The sequence below is a fragment of the Typha angustifolia genome, chromosome 10 (genome assembly GCF_048772165.1).
Source record: "Typha angustifolia cultivar Huaian chromosome 10, ASM4877216v1, whole genome shotgun sequence".
NCBI classification, from domain to species: domain Eukaryota; kingdom Viridiplantae; phylum Streptophyta; class Magnoliopsida; order Poales; family Typhaceae; genus Typha; species Typha angustifolia.
In genome coordinates, this window is record NC_133248.1 from 11319541 (window position 1) to 11341300 (window position 21760).

At 37.8% G+C, this 21760-nt stretch overlaps 2 protein-coding genes across 4 annotated transcripts; one reads left to right on the forward strand and one right to left on the reverse strand.

The window, feature by feature from the left end:
* Nucleotides 1-1893: 1893 nt before the first annotated feature.
* Nucleotides 1894-15816, reverse strand: LOC140768557 (probable pre-mRNA-splicing factor ATP-dependent RNA helicase DEAH9). 3 transcript variants are annotated; one of them, XM_073108879.1, is made up of 23 exons: nucleotides 15648-15816; nucleotides 15383-15527; nucleotides 14754-14828; nucleotides 13957-14046; nucleotides 13705-13784; nucleotides 13298-13367; nucleotides 13121-13206; nucleotides 11078-11147; nucleotides 10846-10941; nucleotides 10321-10426; nucleotides 8364-8410; nucleotides 8161-8244; nucleotides 8025-8078; nucleotides 7559-7659; nucleotides 6770-6860; nucleotides 6532-6696; nucleotides 4985-5074; nucleotides 4811-4882; nucleotides 4294-4392; nucleotides 4118-4204; nucleotides 3698-3751; nucleotides 2763-2842; nucleotides 1894-2272 (listed from the first exon to the last, which is right to left on the reverse strand). In XM_073108879.1, the coding sequence occupies exons 1-23, from the start codon at nucleotides 15752-15754 to the stop codon at nucleotides 2125-2127; spliced, it is 2097 nt and encodes a 698-aa protein (XP_072964980.1). In that variant the 5' UTR covers nucleotides 15755-15816; the 3' UTR covers nucleotides 1894-2124. The 3 variants fall into 3 exon arrangements, with proteins under 3 accessions (XP_072964980.1, XP_072964981.1, XP_072964982.1); XM_073108880.1 differs by lacking the exon at nucleotides 15648-15816 and having other exon boundaries at nucleotides 1895-2272; nucleotides 13957-14042; nucleotides 15383-15447; XM_073108881.1 differs by lacking the exon at nucleotides 15648-15816 and having other exon boundaries at nucleotides 1895-2272; nucleotides 13957-14057; nucleotides 15383-15420.
* Nucleotides 15817-19795: 3979 nt separating this feature from the next.
* Nucleotides 19796-21702, forward strand: LOC140769234 (basic leucine zipper 19-like). Its single transcript, XM_073109875.1, has 4 exons — nucleotides 19796-20669; nucleotides 20774-20864; nucleotides 20969-21095; nucleotides 21171-21702. The coding sequence occupies exons 1-4, from the start codon at nucleotides 20182-20184 to the stop codon at nucleotides 21332-21334; spliced, it is 870 nt and encodes a 289-aa protein (XP_072965976.1). The 5' UTR covers nucleotides 19796-20181; the 3' UTR covers nucleotides 21335-21702.
* The last annotated feature ends 58 nt before the right edge of the window (nucleotides 21703-21760 follow it).

Below are 21760 nucleotides of genomic sequence, written 5' to 3' on the forward strand. Positions count from 1 at the left end.
CATCTTATCCTCTTCGAAGAATCGCAAAAGCTAGTTACTGTAACATCTTATCCAGCAACGAAGCTACCTCATGAGATGTACAACTAATCCAACTTCCAGATTTATCGAGTAGGATCTCTTCAAAGTTGAGAAAGCTCATCCAACATGCATTCCCACCGTAAACATCAGCCATTTGAGGTGACCTGCCACATAGTAAACAATGTCATCTACCATTAGTTTATACTTCATACTACACCTATTCGATAGTCTTGAGATGCCACTGAGATCAGCAACAACGATATATAACCACTACCATATTAATTAGTTCTAGCATAACTATAAAAATTCCAATGCTAAATCATGAGCTCCACTCATATTTGATAGGTTATTTATGTCCACGTGTACTATATGGCAGGATATTATTAATTTTCCAAAAGTAACCGATAAAAAATATACAAATTCTATGGTGGATTTATTATATACGAGTGAGCAGTTCAAAGCCAGCCAGAATTGAGAGCCTTCTATTGCTTAATCATGTCATCAACTAAGAAATAAACATCTATTTGATGTGAATGTTAAAAAAAGGATAACAACCATAAATATTGAGCAATTGGATCCTATCTTTTCTTTAAACCATGTTGCATAAATATTTTTGAATTCAATTCTCGCCGATTTAATTAGTACATCGTTATATTTTTATTTCAATTTTTTGTTTTTTTTAAGAAAAAAAGAAACAATTGACATACTCTTCAAATTATGAATTATAAAATAATGATTTGCCACCTAAGTACCAAACCCAAATCATGAAATATCTGAAGCATCCCTAGCCGTAATTTTATTCATATTGCGTGGATGGAGTACCAATTCCGAGCATATTGGGAGCACACGTAACATGTCTATCCGGAAGAGAGTCTAGATGCCCACCTGGGTATACCTGCTGCAAACTTATCCGGATATTTTTTTTTCTATTGCCCAAGTGGTACTGGTCTGTTGGTGCACAAGACAAAATACAGTAGGACAGGCACGTGTGTGCAAGTTAGCTGAATAAAGCCAAGGATTACAGAATGCCCCCATTTTAATAGTCAGGAAATGGCAGCGTACCAGGTAATCTACGATTCGATGCGTGGAGCAAATGCAGTCCGTATCACAATTCACAGGAGACGGGACCCTCGCCGCCACAGATGTGCCCCCCAATATCATTTTGGAAATAGATGCCACACGGACATTGCTCAAACCTCAGAAAAATTGCTTCCTGGAGATCCATAGCATTGTATCGGAACTTTTGTAAATGCCAAAGTTATAGGGAAAGGATTTTGGTAATTAGTTTTAGGGGAAGGACTACGAGGAAATGGCTCGAGCTCTCTCCTGGACCTTTATCTCCTTTGACTAACGTAAGCAACTCTTGCTGCTCCTCCTAATAATAAAGATTTCCATATGAACATGTGTAAACATCACATTTCTATCAAGTAATAAAATGAAATCAGAGTGAAGTAGCATCACATCTCTTTTTGTCACCGAGTCCATTTCTTGTTGTGCCCCTCCGGGGCCGTAACCTCATATTATTCGAATTGGTGATACTTTGAGATAATTTCCAGTTCAATTGCCCGCAGATACTGCCTATTCAATTAGCTTATTTCATTGAGCTGGAAACTGTTCAAGTAGTATCTCTGGAAGTATATGACGCTGAACAAAAGCCTAGACATGAAACAGTACCTTTTCACGACAAGCAGCAACGGAGTAGTGATAGGAGTCTATTTATTTCCAACTAAAATTAACTTAAGAATAACGAAAACTCTCTAGGTTGACTTGTAATGCCCAAATTATACTGCCAAAAGGCAGCACTTTTCACTTAAAATAATCTTGAGTTGGGCAACAATGATGCCATACCCTGCCATATAAAATGGATCAACCAACAAAACATTTTTCATGAAGCCATTCACGATGCGAAATAATATCAACATCAAACTCTGGTAATAATATACAGGCACCATCTGGAAAATTTCATTATCCCGAACAGCAACTTGATTTAAATTATAACTTTTGTAGTTTTTAAGAAGTTTGATCCAAAAGCATCGACGATGCATGCAAGTGTACAACAATAATTCAAGGGCCAAAATTAACTTAACATGTTGCACTATCACTCTATCAGTAGGGGACAGGATTCGGCTGCCGTAGGTGATAAAAATGTGGTGCAGCTTCAGTAAGCCAGGATGGATCAATCGCAATGACATTGCGCATGTAGTGCTTGTCAGTTGACATCAGAGAATGGTAAATCACCCACTTTGGATTAACCCTGTATATAATTCATATCAGACGGTAATGCACCAAAAAACAATGATGAAACAAAAATGACAAGAAAGATGGGCATAATATGCCAATTTTATATTTTAGGATGCTGTTGCGATGTGAAAACATGGTAATTTGATTTAACGAGTAAATGATCAGTTAAGACATGAAAGTTAAAACCCCACTTCAGGAAAAGAAAGCAATTGTCACAGCCAGTAATAAACTAATAGTCAATTTGCATAACATTTCCTTACATTTGATATGAGAGATCAACATAGCACTATGAAAAGAAAGCAATTGTCCAGGTTAGCTTTTCTGAAGGCTAAATATTGTTTAAATTTTAAAAATTGCAACACATTAATTGCAGGAAAGGATACGTCACCCAAAGAGAGGGTGACATATTCATTTAACAAGTAAATGATAAGATATGGATACAAAAACTACATACAAATGTAAAGAGCCTAACTGCACTGAACGTAAAAAGTTGTCAAACCCACCTGAAGAGCACGGAAGATGGATGAATGTAGACTTCTTGCGAACCCCTAATAGTTTTGTACATTCCGTTCTGACTGTACTCCTACAGGTGTATCGCACAAAGTTACCAAAGCCAAATAAAAGTTCCATCTTAAATTGTCAAAAACAATCAATACATATGAAAGAGCTCTTAATCTCAATTATATGCAAGTAACATAAAACAGATGTCGCATAAATCTGAAGCCACAAAAAACGTAAGGAAAACAATTCAGCAAACTAACATCAAAATTCTTGCATGAAATAATCGTTATTATGTATGAGGTTCTAAAGGAAGCACTAGATGGTGAATAGTACAAATTCTAGATATTGTAAAATTCTGCAATGAGGGGAGTTTATTTTGAAGTATGAAGATATATAAAGTTCACCAATTCAAGGGGAGTCTATTTAGAGCTCCACAATGTTCCTACTTTATACAGAGAAAAGGTTGCTATTTCCTAGAAACTATAAAAGAACTTAAGGCGAAAAATATTAAAATAGAACTTCATGCAAATTATCCTCCTATTACCAGAAAAAAGAAAGAGCTGAAAATCACTTAGCTTGAGCCTACATACATAACTGCACTAGGTACTCATTGTAATGCAACTTAAATGAAGCCTAGTTACACAAGTAACATGAGAAGAAAAGCAAAAGAGGTGGTATCCTGGCAATTATTGATAATGCCAAAAACAGTTTGACATGCCAAAGCACGAAAGACTAAAATATCATGCTTGATATGCAGACTCCTTTTCTTATTCTATTATACATATTTAAAGACCTATGTGTGTGGACACACCGCTACATGTATATAAACAAGATAGTCTCCCAATAATTTACTTAGATTCTTGGACATGTGTGTGTAAGCACCTGAGGCTGACTTAAAAAAGGAGGAAAATTTCAAAGAATACAAATAGCAACTTACCTCCAAACGACAAGCATGAGCAAAAAATCCAGCAATTATGGCCTTCCTCAGTATCTGTAAGATATGCAGCAGTAATCTCATAAGTACAGACAAAACAAAAGATTAACTACTATGGTGTAGTCAGTAAACATGACAATAACACAACAGTCTAACATCATTTAGGATATTTAAGCTCTTATTCAAACACACATCACATATGTCGTGAAAGGGGCTACAACAACAGAGAGATGACATATGAGTTAGAAATTCAAACTTGACAGCAAATATGCTATGCAAGCCATCAAGATGATCTTACACAGCAACAATTGAAGGATCACCAACAGAGAAAACTATAATAGTGAAGTGCTGATATTAGTGAATACCCTAAAGCCATTTACTGACAAAAAGAAATGTCCAAGCATGGAAAAACAAGTAGAATACCTGCATGTCTCCTTCACATGATTTAAGGACTAAACCAAGCCGTTTCAATAGCCTGCTAAGTTGCGCCCTGATATCAACAACCTTCTTCTGCACAAGCAATTTGTTTCATCACTTTACTGTGAAGACCGAAGAAGGAAGACATACACATGAAATATAATGTTAACGATGATATGCACCATAGATTGGTAATTAATGAAGTTTTTGTAGCACCACTTTGATGATGTGCCAGATTGAAGAAATCCTTTATAGACATTCAGGTATGTAACATGATCCCCCTGCACATACCAATTAGACATGACTAGCGGGGTTACAGAAAAAGAAAAACAATGAGAATAGACATGAAGTCCTAATAAAATAAATATGAAGATGAAAACTGCAGAAGATAAAAGGGGTTGGAAAACTTAATTTTTATCAGAAGAAATGCAAATGCAAGCCAGTAGCTATGGTATAGTCCTCTTCCAGTGAGCAAATAATAAATTGATATTCAATGAAGCAGAAAAACCGATTCATAAATTTAACTTGCTTGAACATTCCATCAAGAACTAAAAATGAAAGTAGTACAGGTCAACATCTAACAATATGCGCTACATTTTAAGATTCAACTCCAACTTGTGAAGGATATCAAAGTTGACTATGTTAAATAACAAAAACTGAAGGTATGATATGGTCATATATCCATTAATTTTTGCAAACCTCGGCAGCAGCAAAACGCAGCTTTACTTCATCAAATTCCTTCTGCACTCCCCTAACAGAAACCCAGATAGACTACAGAAGGAGCAGCCATATGTGTAAAGAATGATGCTAACTATATGTAAGAAAATATTAAATGGAAAAAAAAGAGTATTTCATAAATGCAATAAGATTAACCTGAACAGACAGAATTGCTGCTACAGTTATTATCTCCTCTGAACACCCAAAATCATTTGCTGATAAGATCATTTTTGATATCATAGGGTCCTGAAAATTATGGTTTCATTCATACATTCTGACAATACAAAGAGTTGCACTTAACGAAAGTGGAACGAATGCTATGAAATAATGACATATGAAGTCATGAACTAGTATATGCAAGTATTTAGCAAGGTTCCAAAAATCGGTATCGGGATCGGGATCGGCCGTCCGAAAAAACGATACGTATCGGCCGTATCGGCCGCCTGTATCGGATCGGACTATTTTAATTAAATAAAATTCTAAATATTATTAAAAATATTAGAGAAATTTTTAAAAATTTAGAAAAAATTATAAGAAAATAAGAAATAATAATTACTCACATATAAAGCCTAAAAAGTAAAAATCTCTTTTTCTCCCTCTCTTCTTTTCTATCCCTCTAATTGTTAGTCTAAAGTATTCATTTTCTCCCACATTCTTTTTTTTTATCTTTTTCTCTCTTTCTTTCTCAACTTTTTTTTTAATCTTTCCCTCTCCCTCACTTTCTCTTCCTTTTTTCCTCTCTCTCATACCCTTTTTTTTAATCTTTCTTTCTCCCTCACTCTCTCTTCCATTTTCTCTCTCTCTTGCTTTTTCCCTCTCTCACTCTCTCTTCCTTTTTTCCTCTCTCATACCCTTTTTTTTAATCTTTCCTTCTCCCTCACTCTCTCTTTCATTTTCTCTCTCTCTCTTGCCTTTTCCCTCTCTTTCTCTCTCCTTTTCTCTCCCTCACTCTCCCTTCCTCTCTCTCCCTCTCTCTCTCTCTAGTTGCTGTTGACAGCAGTAGTTGTCAGCTGCCTGCTGCAGCAGGTCGAAACCGAGTGGTTTCGGCCTGGATCGGGATCGGCTATAGCCGATCCCGATCCATTTCGGCCGATCCCACTCAGGATCGGCCGAAACTCGAATCCTTGGTATTTAGAACTAAAAATATATTGCATCAAACGATGCATGACAATGCAATTAAGTAAAACAAGTCTAAGAGAAACATCAAGTGCTAAATGATCAAAAGCTCGAAAGGATTGTGACAAGAAATCCTAATATGGGCCTTCAGTAACGTATAATAGAACCTAACTGATCTAATAGGAGATATCTAATTTGACTTATTTTTATTCTCCCACAAGTTTCCAAGAGGAAGATAAGAAATTGAAGGGAGAACTCCTCTCGGAAAATCATAGTCAAATGACTTAAATGAGTCTCATTTTATTCACATGGCTTTTCTATTTCTATTCTGAGAAAATCAGATATGCAAAGGAAGTGTCTGACATGTGTCTGAGGATATGATATGGCTAAAGTATAGAAGTATCCACCTATATCCTACAATTGGATTAGGTTACTTCACAAGATGCAACAGGTTTAACTTTCCCTAGATTGAATTGAAAGTATTACTTCCCAAATAGATCAGGAGCCAAACTACTGAAAGTTAAAAAGGTAACCACCTTAATTCTTAAGATAAATATATCAGCAAAGAAATGAGGTTAAAAACATACCAAAGGAATCTCAGAAACTTGAAAACCAACAGGTGATGTAAGTTTGCCATCTTCGTCAAGGATTCCAAGAGAGTAAAGAACTTCAAGAGCTCGCACCATAGCCTCTGGTGGTGGAGAAGCCAGCCAATTAAAACCCAAAATATTATCTATTCCTAAAGCCTTTAGCTGCAAAATAAAACCTTGCATCACTACAATGGCCTAAAGCAAAGGAAATCAGAATTTGTAAAGACAGACATACTTGTATTACACATGAGACAAGATTAGATCTTTGCATTTCTGGGATTCCTTCTGGCTGCATTTCCTTGACATAATAGTCTTCCGTATAGAGCCTGGTACAAGTGCTAGCAAATAAAAAAACATTGCAGAAAATGAAGCATAACCATAATATTAAGGCTTTGGACATTTCATGGAAGCTCAGGAAGCTGCAGGACAGTGAGACAAGCCTACCTCCAAATTTAAAAACATCGATTCACATAAAAACAGTTAGCAAAATACAGAATAGGAAACAAAAAAGGCAAAGAAGTTCAAATAATTGCAATCAAATATTATTTCAATCAAGATAAATAAAGCTAACATATTAAGTTCACCTTGAGTAATGTGTATTGAAGGACAGTAAAAATCAAGAGAAATAACATGAGGCAACTTTTGTGATTCAATTAAATACTGTATGACAATATTAGCCCATAAAAGTTAAAATGGCTGATCGCTGATGACTGGATATTAGCTAAAGTTTATTGATGAGGAAAATAGCATGAAAGGGGTCTGGAGGAAGCCTTGTTGACCATTAGAAAACTAAGCTCCTGCCGCAGGATGAAGTGCTCCAAGATTCTCTCAATGCTAGATAAAGTTACATAACTAACTAGAATAGTATTGAATCATCAAAAAACATTTATATATCTAAACTTATAACAATAAGGAAAAGTATGTCTATAAACAAAGACATGCTAAAAGTATGAGATATCACATCTTACGACATTCATGACTTCATAAATGTTACTAATGTTTAAGCTCTTTAATCAAAAGATACCTAAAGCACTTTCCTGGCCGCACTCTTCCAGCTCTCCCTGCCCTTTGCCTTGCAGAAGCCTTCGATATAGGTGCTACCACCAAATTCTCGATATCAGACATCTAACAAGAAAATTTGACTGATATATTATCACAAGAAACTCTATAGAGTTTGAGAGCAGCTATAGCCTTAGCTAGTTCATGTACAAAGAAGCGTAAATATAAAAACTTAACAAACACGTATGTGAATAAATACCACAACATAAGCTTTTCGAGTTTAGTCCCAACTATTTGGGTCGGTTATGTGGATCTTCTAATGTACAGCACATGCCCTCTTAGGATGTATATTTGAAAGGCTTCTTAAGGTGCTTCATTAGACAACTACAACGGCCTGATATCACACCTTATGGTAGAATGGCCGATTATGTTGACATATATCTATTTTGATAAACAATCATCAACAAGAAAATAAAGGATGTAAACATTACCGGGTTATAAAACCGTTGCTTTGAGAATCCACTATCCACAACATATACCACTCCCTGCAAAAGATTGGTAAAATAGATTAAAATCTACATTATATATGTTACAAACGTACAATTATTAGAGAAGAATAAGCATTACCTCCAAAGTCAGTGATGTTTCAGCAATATTTGTCGATATAACAACTTTCCTCTTTCCCTTCGATGTTGGAGCAAAAATGAGATCCTAAAAACAACAAAATAGTGAAATACTAAATTACTAATACAAGCTAAAATGACACTTTGGTCAACTACATAACTAATAAGTATCTGTTGATTTTGCACATTATGCCCAGACAACTTTACCTGCTCTCCGCGTGGAAGTCCAGAGTATAGAGGCAAAACCAACAAGTCTGGAAATAAAGCATTTAGTTATATTGTTTTAGTACTCCATTTATTCATTCAAGCATGGTGAACTAAATGCTAATTCCCAATTTACATACAAATTTTAAAAAAAAAGTGCAAATAATAAGTTGACTGCGCTACGTATATAACAGAGCTTCCTACATAGTACATGCCACCTAAAGTCAGTAATATAAAGGCATGTTATACATGTCCAATATGGGCATTATCAAACATGTATAAGAACCAACCGATTACGTGAAAAATGCGCATGTTTTGCAACCTAAGAATTTCTAGAGTAATTAACTAAAATTCTGTAAAATCTGGAAGTTCTAATTTCCAACACATGTTTGGGTGTCAAAACAAAGTAACAAAAAACTCTACTCTGATCTCTGTAATTATTACACAGAGATTGTCGAGAGAGCAACACTTCTCCCCTCAACCCACCCCACCGATACTATCAACTGGTGCCTGGAGTGTTCTCTAGCTGGAGACCCTGCGAGTCGCAAGTAACAATGCCGGCAAGGTCTCAACCCATCTCTCTGATGAGCTTGTGGATCACAGGCGGGGGATCAAGCTCACGTCAGTGGTGGGAGATGGAACTCATGAGTCATTGTTAAGAGATTGGCTCTTTCTCTAAAAAAGTGGAATTCTAAGGATTTGTTGCTGGAGGACCAATCAAAATCCTAATCACATGTACCTTCATATCTTTAACCCCAACAATTCAAATTAAATCATACAAAGGCTCCACCTCTACAACCCATAATGTACCATTCCTTGGTACGATTGACACGGCATCAACCCCATTTCCTATTCTTAATTGACATCAACTTGAAGAGGAAAGCAAAGGGTGGTGCCAAATGAATAGTGCCGAATGGAAGCAAGTGAAAGTAGAAGGCAGCATTGGCAATGTAAGAACTTTACCTGCTTTCAAGCCCGTAGAAGAATGGGCAAAGTAAGAACTTCACTTGCTTTCAAGACCACTTATAGACTTGCCAGTATGCTAGTCAATGAGCTTGTTGGCGTAGAGGTTAGATGGTGAGGCATGAAGGCGGGTGGGATGGGTGGAGTAGGGGAGTGAGGGAAGAGTTGCGAAATAGGGAAAGATGAAAAAAATACTACTCTAGAATTGATTTCTATTTTATAATACCAAACACTAAAATTTGAAATGATTACCATATGAATAATTACTATAGTCATTTGTATGACCATCCAAATTCTCTAGTTTTTGGATACCTGGAATCTAAATTCAGAGCATCTAAACAAGCACTTACTTATTTTCATCACTCTACAAATTAACTAGAATAAGACCCATATTAAGAAACCTTACTGAGGAAAAAAGATCTGGCCAAAATGAGATTTACCATTTTGTGGATCAAAGGTTGACACGAATATATCAACCTCAGGCCAAAATAGCTAGTCATGAAGCCAATGTTGGATCTAACCTTCTCTCAAATGATGATGAAGCATGATAATTAACAATCCTAGTTGTGTTTCAGGAATTGTGAAGCCAAAAAAGTTATAGGTCAATCATTACTCTGCTGGACATACCCAGGAAGGTGTTATGCTTCTCAGGTCAGCTCTAATAACTAACTTGCTCATAGTAAGCCGGGGGTTAAAGTAAGTGCAGTTCAAGGATTTTATGTTTACTTGTCACTTTGTCAGTCTATCCTGTTACAAAAAATGGACACAAATGACCGTTATCTTCAATAATAACATGCTCCCCCCAAGAAACAGGACCCAGTCACAGATATAACCTCACTTTCCTGGAGGTAAGGAAGCACACATTATTTCCACCCCAGACCCTACATTAGTGGGAGCCTCCTTCAGCAGGAGTCACATTCTGGTGCTTTTCTAGTTGTATCACCATTTCATATTCGGTTTGACATGCCATATAAACCTAAACAAGATGCCAAATTACCCGTATAGCGACCCCCACGGTGTTGAGCTTCTTCCACAATCAACTTTACGGCAGCATCAATATCATCTTGACCTGTAAGAAACACTAGAATATCGCCAGGTGGCTCCTGCAAATACCAACATATAACTCAAGATGAATTTTTCATTAACTTTGAATATGAAAGCAGAAACACTAGAATCCTACAATATGACATGGAAGTTCAACTCTTTATAATTGAACAAAGGTGCCCACACAGTCTGGATTTTAGAGAAAAGTAACTCCAATGTAAATTATGATGATAGGTGCACTACTAAACAAAGAATCTTCTTTTATTCTTTATAATCTAAAACAGCAAACTGAAAACCCGGAGTCTTCTGCCAGAGGAAGAATACAGAAATGAAAACAACTGGATCTGGCGATAATCTAAACTCAAGTTGTAGATCCTCTATGGCATTTGATTTACAAGGTTCCACAAAAGCTTATGATACAATATCTGCTAAGTCAAGACAAGCTAATTACTTCTAAATTCCAGTAAGCAGGTACAACCTTTTCATGAATTAAAAGCACAGTGTTAACGACAGCTTGCAAGTAGTCAGCAACAGGCTCCTCGACATAATTAATTTCCACAGTGTATCCTCTACCCTGTATGATCAAAATTAATTAGCTCTAACATCCGCCCCCTACAATAATGAACAAGTCAGAAGTCGTAAAAAAATTGAGTCAAAAAACCATTTCGTTAGATATAACACTTATCCCAGGATTATCATCATAAACGTACTTCAACAGAAAGTATGGCTGGTAGCTGATTAGGTGCAGAATCTCCAGGACACTGCCCAAGAGTCTTCCTTCTGCATGCAACAGAAAATAACTTGAGAACCTGAGGGCAAATGCAGAAAAAATCATGCTAAATCTATTGGAAAAAAGTGTAATTGCATCATTATGAAATATTTAACCAGTATGTTGATCATATATAGGGTACTTGAGGTATGGTTTGAACTTTTTAGGAGAATAGGTTGAACAGCTTGTGGTGAAAGTAAATCACTACCAAAGTCAGAATTTTCTAAATATAGTTACAACTTACAACATGAAAATGACACTGAGGAACAATCAAGTGAAGAAACACAAACTTTGAGAGCAAATTACTTTCACCAAAAGGGGTTCAACACCACCCTAGTCCTCTAAAAAGTTGGAACCTCACCTGTTCCAACAAGTTTGAAAACAAGACCTATCTTGCAAACAGTTGCAACAAAGTTGCATGCAGAATGTAAAATAAAATGGGGAAAAAAGAAGAGAAAAGGCACCTGGAACAAACGTGAAACAAGTGACAACAGATGGCAACCCAAGCAGAAATTGTAAGAAACTAGTATGAAGAGTCCTCTGCAAGATCTGATACTAATATCCTATGTACTTACTTGTGCTTGCCCTTACTTTCAGACTTTTAATTTTTAAATTTCCTGATTGTTTCTCAGAAAAAAAAGGTGCTCCAAAATGTGTATTTCAAATAACTAGTATGGTAGTGATTAGTTTGAGCTTGTTTTGGCCCTCTTTACCACCGTTCCTAGATGCAGCTGTCTGGACATTCAGAAAGTAAGCATTGAATATCAAGACTTTCCCATTAGAAGAAATAATCTTCTTGTAGGCATACAGCCAACCAGAGAAATCAACCATCAAAATAACATAACCATATACGAATTTGTACTGTTTTTGTTAGCATAAATTATATAAGGATACTAGTAGAAGGTCAACTGTTTAAAAAGGTTTACAAAGTCAAAAGTCCTATGTTATAAATTATCCTTCTAAAAACATATGAGAGAGTATCCTTTAGTTTCCCCCTGGTTGCAAAGTTTTCTCAGTTCCAATAGCTTCCGTATCTCTTACTTTCTTCAATGAATCCTAAACAGCATCAGCAATAACAACTTATAACAAAACTCACCAGATTTTTAGAGTCTACCAAATGAACAATGTACTCGTCCCTCAACTGCAGTATAACACCTACAACAACAACCCTAGTAGTCTAATGTTAAAGTTCTCCGAATATTCTATTGCAGACCTAGTTAAAGTAAGAAACTTTAATGCGTAATTGTGTAGATTTAAGAAAATGTGAGAAATGAAGTGAATGAATAGAGTAATGGTGTATATTAAAAAATATATAAAAGAATTAAATGTGGATGCATTAAAATTTTATTTCACCATCCCACTCCTTGCATGTATGCTCGTGTCAAACCAAAATGTGCAACCATGACTACAGTGCTGATTAGAACTTTTAAGCTACATTTGCAACTCTTGTAACTTACTATAATATTACAGAAGATGACTTTAAAGTTGTTGCGAACACACAATGGCCGCTGCTTCAAGCTATCACTAATACAATACCATCCTTCAACAGGTAAAAGAGCTCACAAGTTTCCCAACTTTAGATCCTAGTTAGCACTTGTACTTTGCAGCCACTCAAAAGGTACAAAATATTAGTCTTGATACTATCAGTTGCATTCAGTAAATAACAGATAACCTATTTGGCAAAGATCAGCACCATCAGCATGCTCTAAAATACAAAAAATTGCTTCAAAAATAAATCAGACTATTCAAGGTTTCTTCGGTATAAAGTAAAGTAGGCACACAATGGAGTGTCAAAACAAGTGCATGCTGCCACGAACATGCGCAGGGCAGCCACATTTATTTTGATACTTACAATTAAATATATATTCATCTATAAACAGTATAAAGACAACACTCATAAATATACACATATGGGCGATGCCAATAGAGCTTACAAGTCAAAAGAAGAAAAAAAAAATCCATTCTTACTGGATATGGGCAATACCTAGTATTAAAAAAGGTTGACATGGATTTTGCTTCAATTGTTGCAGAAGAAATGATTATACGTAACTCAGACCTACGGCGTTGGATCTGGCATATTCATGAAAGAGTATTAGCTTCAGAGGATGTAATAATGAGGAGCAATAACGAAAGGAAGTACTAGGAAAAAAAACAGCAGTACCTTTTTCAGCAGGCCTAGTAACATATCTGTTGAAAGGGATCTTTCATGAGCCTCATCAACCATTATGACACTAATAGATATATGTGGTTCAGATAAAGGGGAGTATGTAAACTGCAAGCTCTATAAAAAAAAGTAATTTGAAGTAGCTAAAGTACTGAATTTCCATGATCACTCATGAGAAGTAAGCAAAATTAGCAGCCATACATGGTTGTGGTATTGACTAAATTTTTGATACTTTATAGCTACAGAAAGAATTATTTCACACTAAAGTTCTCAGATTGCTGCAAGGATAGAAAGCTTATTAAGGCAGATAAATTATATATGTTTAATGGAGAGTTAATGCTAATCCAGTAAAACAACTCTTTTCACTAGCAACCGTAAATTAGAAAGGAACAATCCTGATATACCTATATTTGGTCAGAAGTGGATCATCCATCATTTCTCTAAGCAAGACCCCATCAGTGAGAAACTTGATCAGTGTTATACCCTGGATTATTATACATAAAATTTCAATCAAGGGAAAATATTGAAGAGAACTCCAAAATGGAATTTTGTGCCCATGCTATATAGTTTAACAATAAATAGCCAGAAGCTTCCATACTTCCTCATCCTAAAAAGGATAACCCCAACAAAGAAAGTGAGCAAACAATGTTTCTTACAGGATTTGTTTGATCATCGAAACGTATTGTATATCCAACTTCGTCTCCAAGCTTGACGCCCATCTCTTCAGCTACCCGTGAAGCAACTGACTTAAAATACACTAGTAAATATTAATTTAAATAAATAAAAAGAACCTCCAAGAAATAAGGAAAAGGCAGACAAAGAACACTACAAGATCACCAAATGGCTATTTAACTGATGTTTAAATTATATGAAATGGCTGAAACTTGGCAGATCCCCAGATAATCGACAACATGAAACTTGACAGGTCCCTATATAACTATGTAATAGGACTATTAGCAGAGCTTCGACATGTAACCGGAATTTCATTGTGCAATTGATGTATATCATGCTGAAACAATTTCCGAAGAGTAGGCGAAGACTATTACACAGCCTACAGGTCTGAATCAGATAATTTTTCAAAAGTCAACTTGCAGAACAACTTCTCCTACTTAGAAGCAAATCCTATCAATCAACATATCATGAATGAGAGTATCATGGATGTGAATCAGCTAGAACATTAGTCGGAGCACAGACCAAATTCTATCAATCTATATATAGGAAATGGCAATATGATATCAATATTAAATGACAAAAAAATGTGCCAAACATCTCCAGACAAGCAGCAGAGCATACAATATTAAATGACAAAAAATAAACTTAAGAAAAAACACTCTAAACATTACTCATATAGGTATTATACAAGGCTCAGTAAATTCCACAGCCTTTTAGCCCTAAAATTCAATACAAAACTGAAAGTATTTGAATAGTTTTTAGGGTGCGGTGCAGTTGATACCTGAACAGCCAATCGCCTTGGCTGGGTGCAAGCTATAACTCTACCACCTTCAGCCCAACCAGCCTCCTTAAGATACTGAGGAAAAGAGTTAAAGTTGCACACCCAGCATAAGGAATATATTTGTCCCTCAACAAAAATCATCATAAAATTATGAAGATGGAAGATTTTTATTTCATGGTAATACGCAAAGAAATTGCACAAAATCCGTAGTTCACAGTATAACTAACTGTACTATATCAACCGGATGATTCTCGGAAGGAGGACAAAAAATCAAAAGTTATTCACATATTCACTCACTAAAACATCAGGATAAACAGATTCTCTGTGAAGCCCCAAAAATAACTCCAACTAATATCAGAGCAACTAAACAGCTAGAGATAACGATAAGATTGAGACATTCCTAGAACAGGAAAACCTCAACTCAAACCAAAGAATTTTATGACAAGAAAAGATTACTAGCTAAAACAACATACAACTCGGTTCCATCTCGATATATTACTCAAATTCTCAAAACAGATTAAATAAAACAGCTGGAAATAACGTACAACAGAACCCCGTGAAAGCATCTACATCAAGAACACGAGACTCCAAAATGGAAGAAGGATAGGAGAAAAAACCAAGGAGCACACCTGAGGGATCTGAGTGGTCTTTCCGCTCCCCGTCTCCCCAACGATGATGGTGGTGGCATGGTGCTCCACCAAGTAGAGGATCGCGTCGCGGTACTTGTACACCGGCAGCCTCTGCCGCTGCCTCTCCAGGCTCGCGTACCCAAAACTGTCCAAATTCAAGTATCTTGAATTCATTAGGGCAAGAAGAAGCGTTTTGCCGGTGGGAAATGGGGTGCGAGTTGGTGGATTAGAGGGGAGCGGGAGCAAGAGAGGGAAGGAGTAGTACCCGGAAGAGGAGGAGGAAGGTGCTGAGACGAAGAGGACTCCGCCTTCCTCGTCGTCGACGAGGCAGGACTTAGGGCGGTCGGAGCCGGGCTTCCAGAACTTGGACATGGTGGTTTGTTTCTTGAATGAATCGCGCGTCCCGTCACTCGTGAGACGGGAGATTGGTGGAATCGGGGGGATAAGTATAAACCCATAAACCCTCCGATGGCGCTTTTACTCGACCCCTACTTGGGTTCATTTCAAGATCAAACCTTAGAAAAAGCCCAAATTCACAGCCCATGGACCCTAAAACCAATCGCAATCCAACTCCGATAGGAAGAAAGCCCACCAAACACCCAAACCTGGTGGACATTCGTCCCTCCGAGACTGAGGAGCAATTCGTGCCTGAGATGAATGGGAGAGCCGGAGAGAGTAGATGTTTGATTGGGAAATCATATTTGTTTTGACAAAGTGTTACTGAATTCAAAGGTAAAGGTGGTCTTTATATGCAACTTCTTTTCTTTATCAATGCGTTTACACATGGTTTAATCCTATATATTTTTCTCAAATGCATCAAAATTTTCCGTGGTAATCTTCAATTGATGGCCGAACAGTGCATAACCTTCTCTTCTCGCACTTGCACTGTCAATCTTGGTAGGAAGAAAGATTGGAAATTAGTCTTGCTTTTGGTTTTAATTAAGAATGTAGGAGGATTAGAGAGACCTTAATCTGCTTGCACACCGTTTAAGGGATAGTATAGACTCATAATTTAAGGGTAATCAGAAGAGAAACAGTTCCAATCCAGCTTCACAGTTATTTGGTAATGTCAAAATAGAGAAACAAAACTTTTTCATCTGAAAGAGAAGACATCTTTTAAGCAGGATAAGAGAAGCGAAATAATAATTTGATGAGAAGAATAGATTGTAGTGAGAAGAGAACAAGATATTAAGATTCATACCAAGATATTTTAAAATATACTCTTAATTATAGATTCCATAAACTTACATCAATTTTAAACATTTGATCAATGAAGGATTCAAAGTGTCTACAGTCATTTTGTACTATTTGTTGTACTAAGAATGACTGATACATGTGAAATGCTACCAAATACTCTATATTTTCTTTATTTCTTTTTGGAAATTGTGTTCACAGTACTGTAGCATGAGTTGGCCACTACCTATGAACTGCTCTACCCTCTTCAGCTTGCCACTTGCCTTAGAGATTTGAGAACTTCACAATGGTGATATATTGTCACGTTTCGTTTACTGGCTTAAACAAGATTATTTACTGATGGTGCTCTTGCGATGTTGTACCTGGCACTTGTGAGCTCTGAAATATGAGATTCTAAAGAAGGCTGTTTGGTGAAAACAAAAAAGCTTTTGTTAGAACTAGTACCCTAGAAGTAGTGTAATATTGTTTCAGTAGAAGACCATTTGGTAGTAAACCATTTTAGTTACTTTCAGAAAGAAATGAGGCTTCAGTAGAAAGTGAGATTTGGACTTTTCTTTCATTTATTGGTCATGTTGAGCAGGTATATACTGCATAACTGAAAGACTTAATAAAGAGAATTGGGGTGTATGATGGCATGTAAGTGATGCATATTAGGTATAACTGGTTGGGCCACTAAACTCGTGGAGACCTGAGTTATTTCTTCTTCTTTTCTCTGTCAAGCCAATTAAGACCTTATAGAATCTTTGCGTTTTCCCTTATTTAGATATTTTCATCTCTTGTATTTCCTACAATTTACTTATACTTGGTTTGTATAACCCCACCCACAAGTGGTTCATGATCTCTCAAGTGTCGTCTCCAAATTTCCCAGATTTACTAATGAAGTTTCTATCCTCCTGGCATTTTCTCCCTATATTATAAAGTGTTTCTATAGTGGTCCAGACAAGCTTTAATATGACACTGTTGCTGTCTCACTTCTGTACCTCTCATGTATTCATGTGTAACCTTGGATATAAATTTATCTTACCAAGTGGACAGATACTAGCTTGTAACACCAGATAAATTAGCAGAATAGTTTTAGAACATCTCTTTCATGTTACTTCTTTGAAGTTTGAGCTGAATGATATACTAGTGAAGGTGTAAGAATTATCTCACAGTACTTAATATCTCTATTACAGGTGACGTGTATGTTGAGCGGAGATGAAGGACAGTGGTACTAATTTCATTAATCACATGCGATACAATGGCGTCGCAAGATGCTGATCGATTTTATTAAAGACTGAAGGTTGCACATGGTGGAAGTTGGTATTTCTAGGGACCATACTTCTTGTGCTAAAATATGAGCTGAGGTTTTGGATATACAGCTGTAGCATATGGGAGCAGAGCTTTGCACATGTAGAGATCCACACACAACAGTGCTAGTTATAATTGGATGCTGTCGTGCAACATGGAATGACCAGTCTTTGGGGAACCCCCCCTCCCCCTCTCTGTGGAAGAACTCAGACTTATCCAACCCCAGAATAAGTTATTCTTCTGAATCTGAACAGGAATTGGTTGTAATGCAAATTACTGTGTACTTTTTTCCGCATCTGCTTTGGGTCCAGAGACTCGCATTCTTATATGATTTCCATCAGACAAGGATGAGATCATACCAGGCTAATATTGGGGTTTAGAACGTCATCGAGTTCTGACACCATTGCCATCACAAAAACTCTCTTATACAAAAGAGGGAACTTCAGACATATTCGGTATCCAGGCATTGATATTAAACCTTTTAATCACATTCTAAGATTCAATCCATACTTCTCTTGCTGTGTATGAACTTTTTAGCAAAGTTAGCCGAGGTTTAAGAGTGGGAGGAAAATGAATGCAGTTGGATGTCATGGCCACATTGAGTGCGAGAAAGGGTGTGGCCGCCCTCGTGTAGGTGGCTCCCATTGCCCATTGGGCTCTGTATTGAGACCCAGGTATGTCTTTTTTCCATCATCCCCACATGCATTGTCTCCTTCTCTGGTTGTACCCCATTAATCGTCCTTGCCTTCTCTCTTCTGTACGGTGGCATCACCAGTTTCCCCACCATAACACTATATATATAAACTGTGGTTAATAACTTAATATCATTTGATGAAATTTTAGTGGAGAAGTCTAATGTTAGATCCACTGCCTTATCCATTACTGCAGTAAAAATGTGAATAAATTCTGGATAAATTACAGTTTACTTCCTGTTTACTTGGCTCGATTTCAACTTATTCCATATAATTCAAACTTGCGCACTCTGTGAAAGACTTAGTTACCTCTGAACCACAAGAGATGAACTGTAATTTGTCTAATTGCTTCTAATTGGTTTGATGATTAACCTAAAAGAACTTGGATTACATCTAAAAGTACGAGGCGGTACTCCTTTGATTCCCTTAGGAACTTGTCATCAAAGCATCAACCATCTCACTGTACATTGTTTAATTCTCAGAACAGTAGAGCACCAGAAGGGCCACGCGGAGGTCGAAGCTGCAATAAGGATAAATATATATATATATATATATATACAGAGGCCATTAAGAAGAGGAGTAGGAGTAGAGTGGTGAAGGAGAGCAAGCAATGGAGTTGGCAAACAATGAAGGCATGTGACGTGCATGTGATTGCATATCATGGTTTGGGCACACAGAGAGAAAAAGCTTCTGGGAGGATTGCACATGGGAAAGACATCATTAATTTAAATCCACAATCCTTCTCTCCCTCCCCTCCTACCATTCCCACTATAGTCTAGGCTTTATGTTTTTATTTCTAGGTAATTGTGCATAAAACACCCTATGTTATAGTTAATTTGGGGGTAAAATGAGCAAATGACGCTCTTGGCGGGAAAATAGTTTTCTAAGAGCTCCCATCCATCCTCTAGGGAATTATTTTCTCTCTCTCTATCTAATGTAATGATAATGCTTAACATTTTATTGGTGGCGGAGAATCAGATTGAACTCGTGCTCCTATGTTTAGGGCTAAATATTCCTATTTGTTACTCGTTTAACACAAAATAAAGGGTTTGAACTGCAAAGAAAATAAAAATAGGGCGTTACATGCAAATTCCCGGATTAATTATATATAGTATTAAAGTAGTAGATCTAAAGGCATAAAACAGATCCCCCTCCCAATAGCTACGGTCACGTCAGCACGTGGTGGCTAAATCCGCCGGTTGATTAAACTGTTCCTGCGACTTTCCTGTGTAACCGTTAAGCCCCAACTCCCTCGCTCGCTCGCTCTCTCTCTCTCTCTCTCTCTCTCTCTCTCTCTCTCTCTAACCACCAGCTGTTGCTAGCTGTACCCTCTCTTCTTGTCATGTGACCTCCTTCTCCTCCTCCTCCTCCTACTCCCTCTCCCCTCATACAAACAAAACTCCCCCATTGACAAAAAAAGAAACAAAGAAACATCCAAACTACCTCGATTTCAAGAATAGCAGGGGAGAGAGGTTGGTTATTTGGGAGTAGAGATAGATACCGATCAGGAGATACAAGGAAAGCAGTTTTGTTCCATGCCACACAACTTAGTCCAAGGATGTTAGCGTTGGTTTCTATATAACATCGGTTTGGTTGGTTTTATATCGGATTGTTTTAAGGAAAATGGCTCAGTTGCCTCCGAAGATCCCCAACATTGCACCCAATTGGCCCAGCTTTGGCCACCAGCGGAGCCCGTCCATGGCCCAGGCGTCTTGGGTGGACGAGTTCCTCGACTTCTCGGCGGCCAAGCGCGGCGCGCACCGCCGGTCGGCGAGCGACTCGATCGCCTTCCTCGAGGCGCCAATTGTCGGCGGCGGAGGGGGTGAGTTCGATCGCCTCGACGATGAGCAGCTGATGTCGATGTTCTCCGACGAGATAGCGCCTTCGGCGGCGGCGGGGGCGCCAGCGCCGGCGCCGGGGTCGTCGTCGAACCCGTCGACGCCGTCGGACCATAATAGTATTAATGATGAGAAGCCGACGGAGCAGCAGCTGAGGAATGAGTCGGAGGCTCAGAGCGATTGCAAGGTGGAAACAGTCGCCACCGCGCCGGCTTTGGCGCAGCAACCGGCTTCTGGGTCTGAGACAGTTGTTGATCCAAAGAGGGTCAAGAGGTGAGTAATATTATGCAGTACAAAAGACTCCCAACTTTTTATGCTCGACCTCGCATTCAGTTTAGAATTCCCTTCTCAATTAATCTTTGTCGTTCGTTAATTAGGATATTGGCAAATCGGCAATCTGCGCAGAGATCACGAGTGAGGAAGCTGCAGTACATCTCCGAGCTCGAACGCAGCGTAACGTCGTTACAGGTGAGAACAAATCATTAAGCTTCTTAAAAATCTCGTCGGCATAAATTTAAATAAATCACTCAAATTGTTAACATTTGTTTGTTTTCTTCGATGCCGAATTGAAGACGGAGGTATCCGCGTTGTCTCCTCGCGTTGCATTCCTGGATCACCAACGCTCACTTCTAACCGTGGGTAATAGCCATCTTAAGCAACGGATCGCTGCTCTCGCGCAAGATAAGATCTTTAAGGATGGTAAGTGCTTAAATTGCACACGATAGTTGTAACGAACAGACGATGATATAATTGACGGAAAATAATTTTATGCAGCTCACCAAGAGGCATTAAAGAAGGAGATAGAGAGGCTAAGGCAAGTATACCACCAACAAAACCTTAATAAGAAGACGACTTCTCCTACGTCCGATCCTTCTGTACGCGGCGAGAAGGCGCTGTTCGGCTGTGAGGGAGCAAACGGGCTGCGGCCGACCACGTGATGGCTTCACAGGAATCCTTCATTGGCCGCAGGATCTATTGTGGGGGTGGTGGGTGGTGGCGGTGGTTGTATTCTTTGTGTAATTTGATTTATTAATTCTTATTTCTTCTGCTGCCTTGATCTGTAATTTGGCCTAGAATTGGGGTGTAAGTGGGTGGTAAGAATTGTAATTGAGATGCATGGGATCAAGATTGGCTTTGTTCTTGTGTGCCGATTGAAGTGTTCTTTTTCCTTTTTTGGTACTTGGTTGGTAGCGATGCAGATGCTTATCTGGTAAGACTCTTTGGTAAGGGAAGATAAAAGTGGTACAGAGGAACAGTGAGAAGGCTAAACTTTGTTTCACGTCATTTAGGTTGCTCATAAGACAAACTCTCTTATAACATGTTTGGTGGCATAATAGGTTAAAAATATTAAATCTTCTCGTTGT

What these genes read in the sequence shown, in the direction of transcription:
- LOC140768557 (XM_073108879.1), bottom strand. Translation starts at nt 15,754, where the DNA reads ATGTCCAAGTTCTGGAAGCCCGGCTCCGACCGCCCTAAGTCCTGCCTC. An exon ending in TCATTAATTACCAATCTATG is followed by an intron (nt 4,205 to 4,293) that starts GTGCATATCATC and finishes TTGCTTGTGCAG; the next exon opens with AAGAAGGTTGTTGATATCAG. An exon ending in CTCATGCTTGTCGTTTGGAG is followed by an intron (nt 2,843 to 3,697) that starts GTAAGTTGCTAT and finishes ATACACCTGTAG; the next exon opens with GAGTACAGTCAGAACGGAAT.
- LOC140769234 (XM_073109875.1), top strand. Translation starts at nt 20,182, where the DNA reads ATGGCTCAGTTGCCTCCGAAGATCCCCAACATTGCACCCAATTGGCCC. An exon ending in GCAGCGTAACGTCGTTACAG is followed by an intron (nt 20,865 to 20,968) that starts GTGAGAACAAAT and finishes GCCGAATTGAAG; the next exon opens with ACGGAGGTATCCGCGTTGTC. An exon ending in AGATAAGATCTTTAAGGATG is followed by an intron (nt 21,096 to 21,170) that starts GTAAGTGCTTAA and finishes AATTTTATGCAG; the next exon opens with CTCACCAAGAGGCATTAAAG.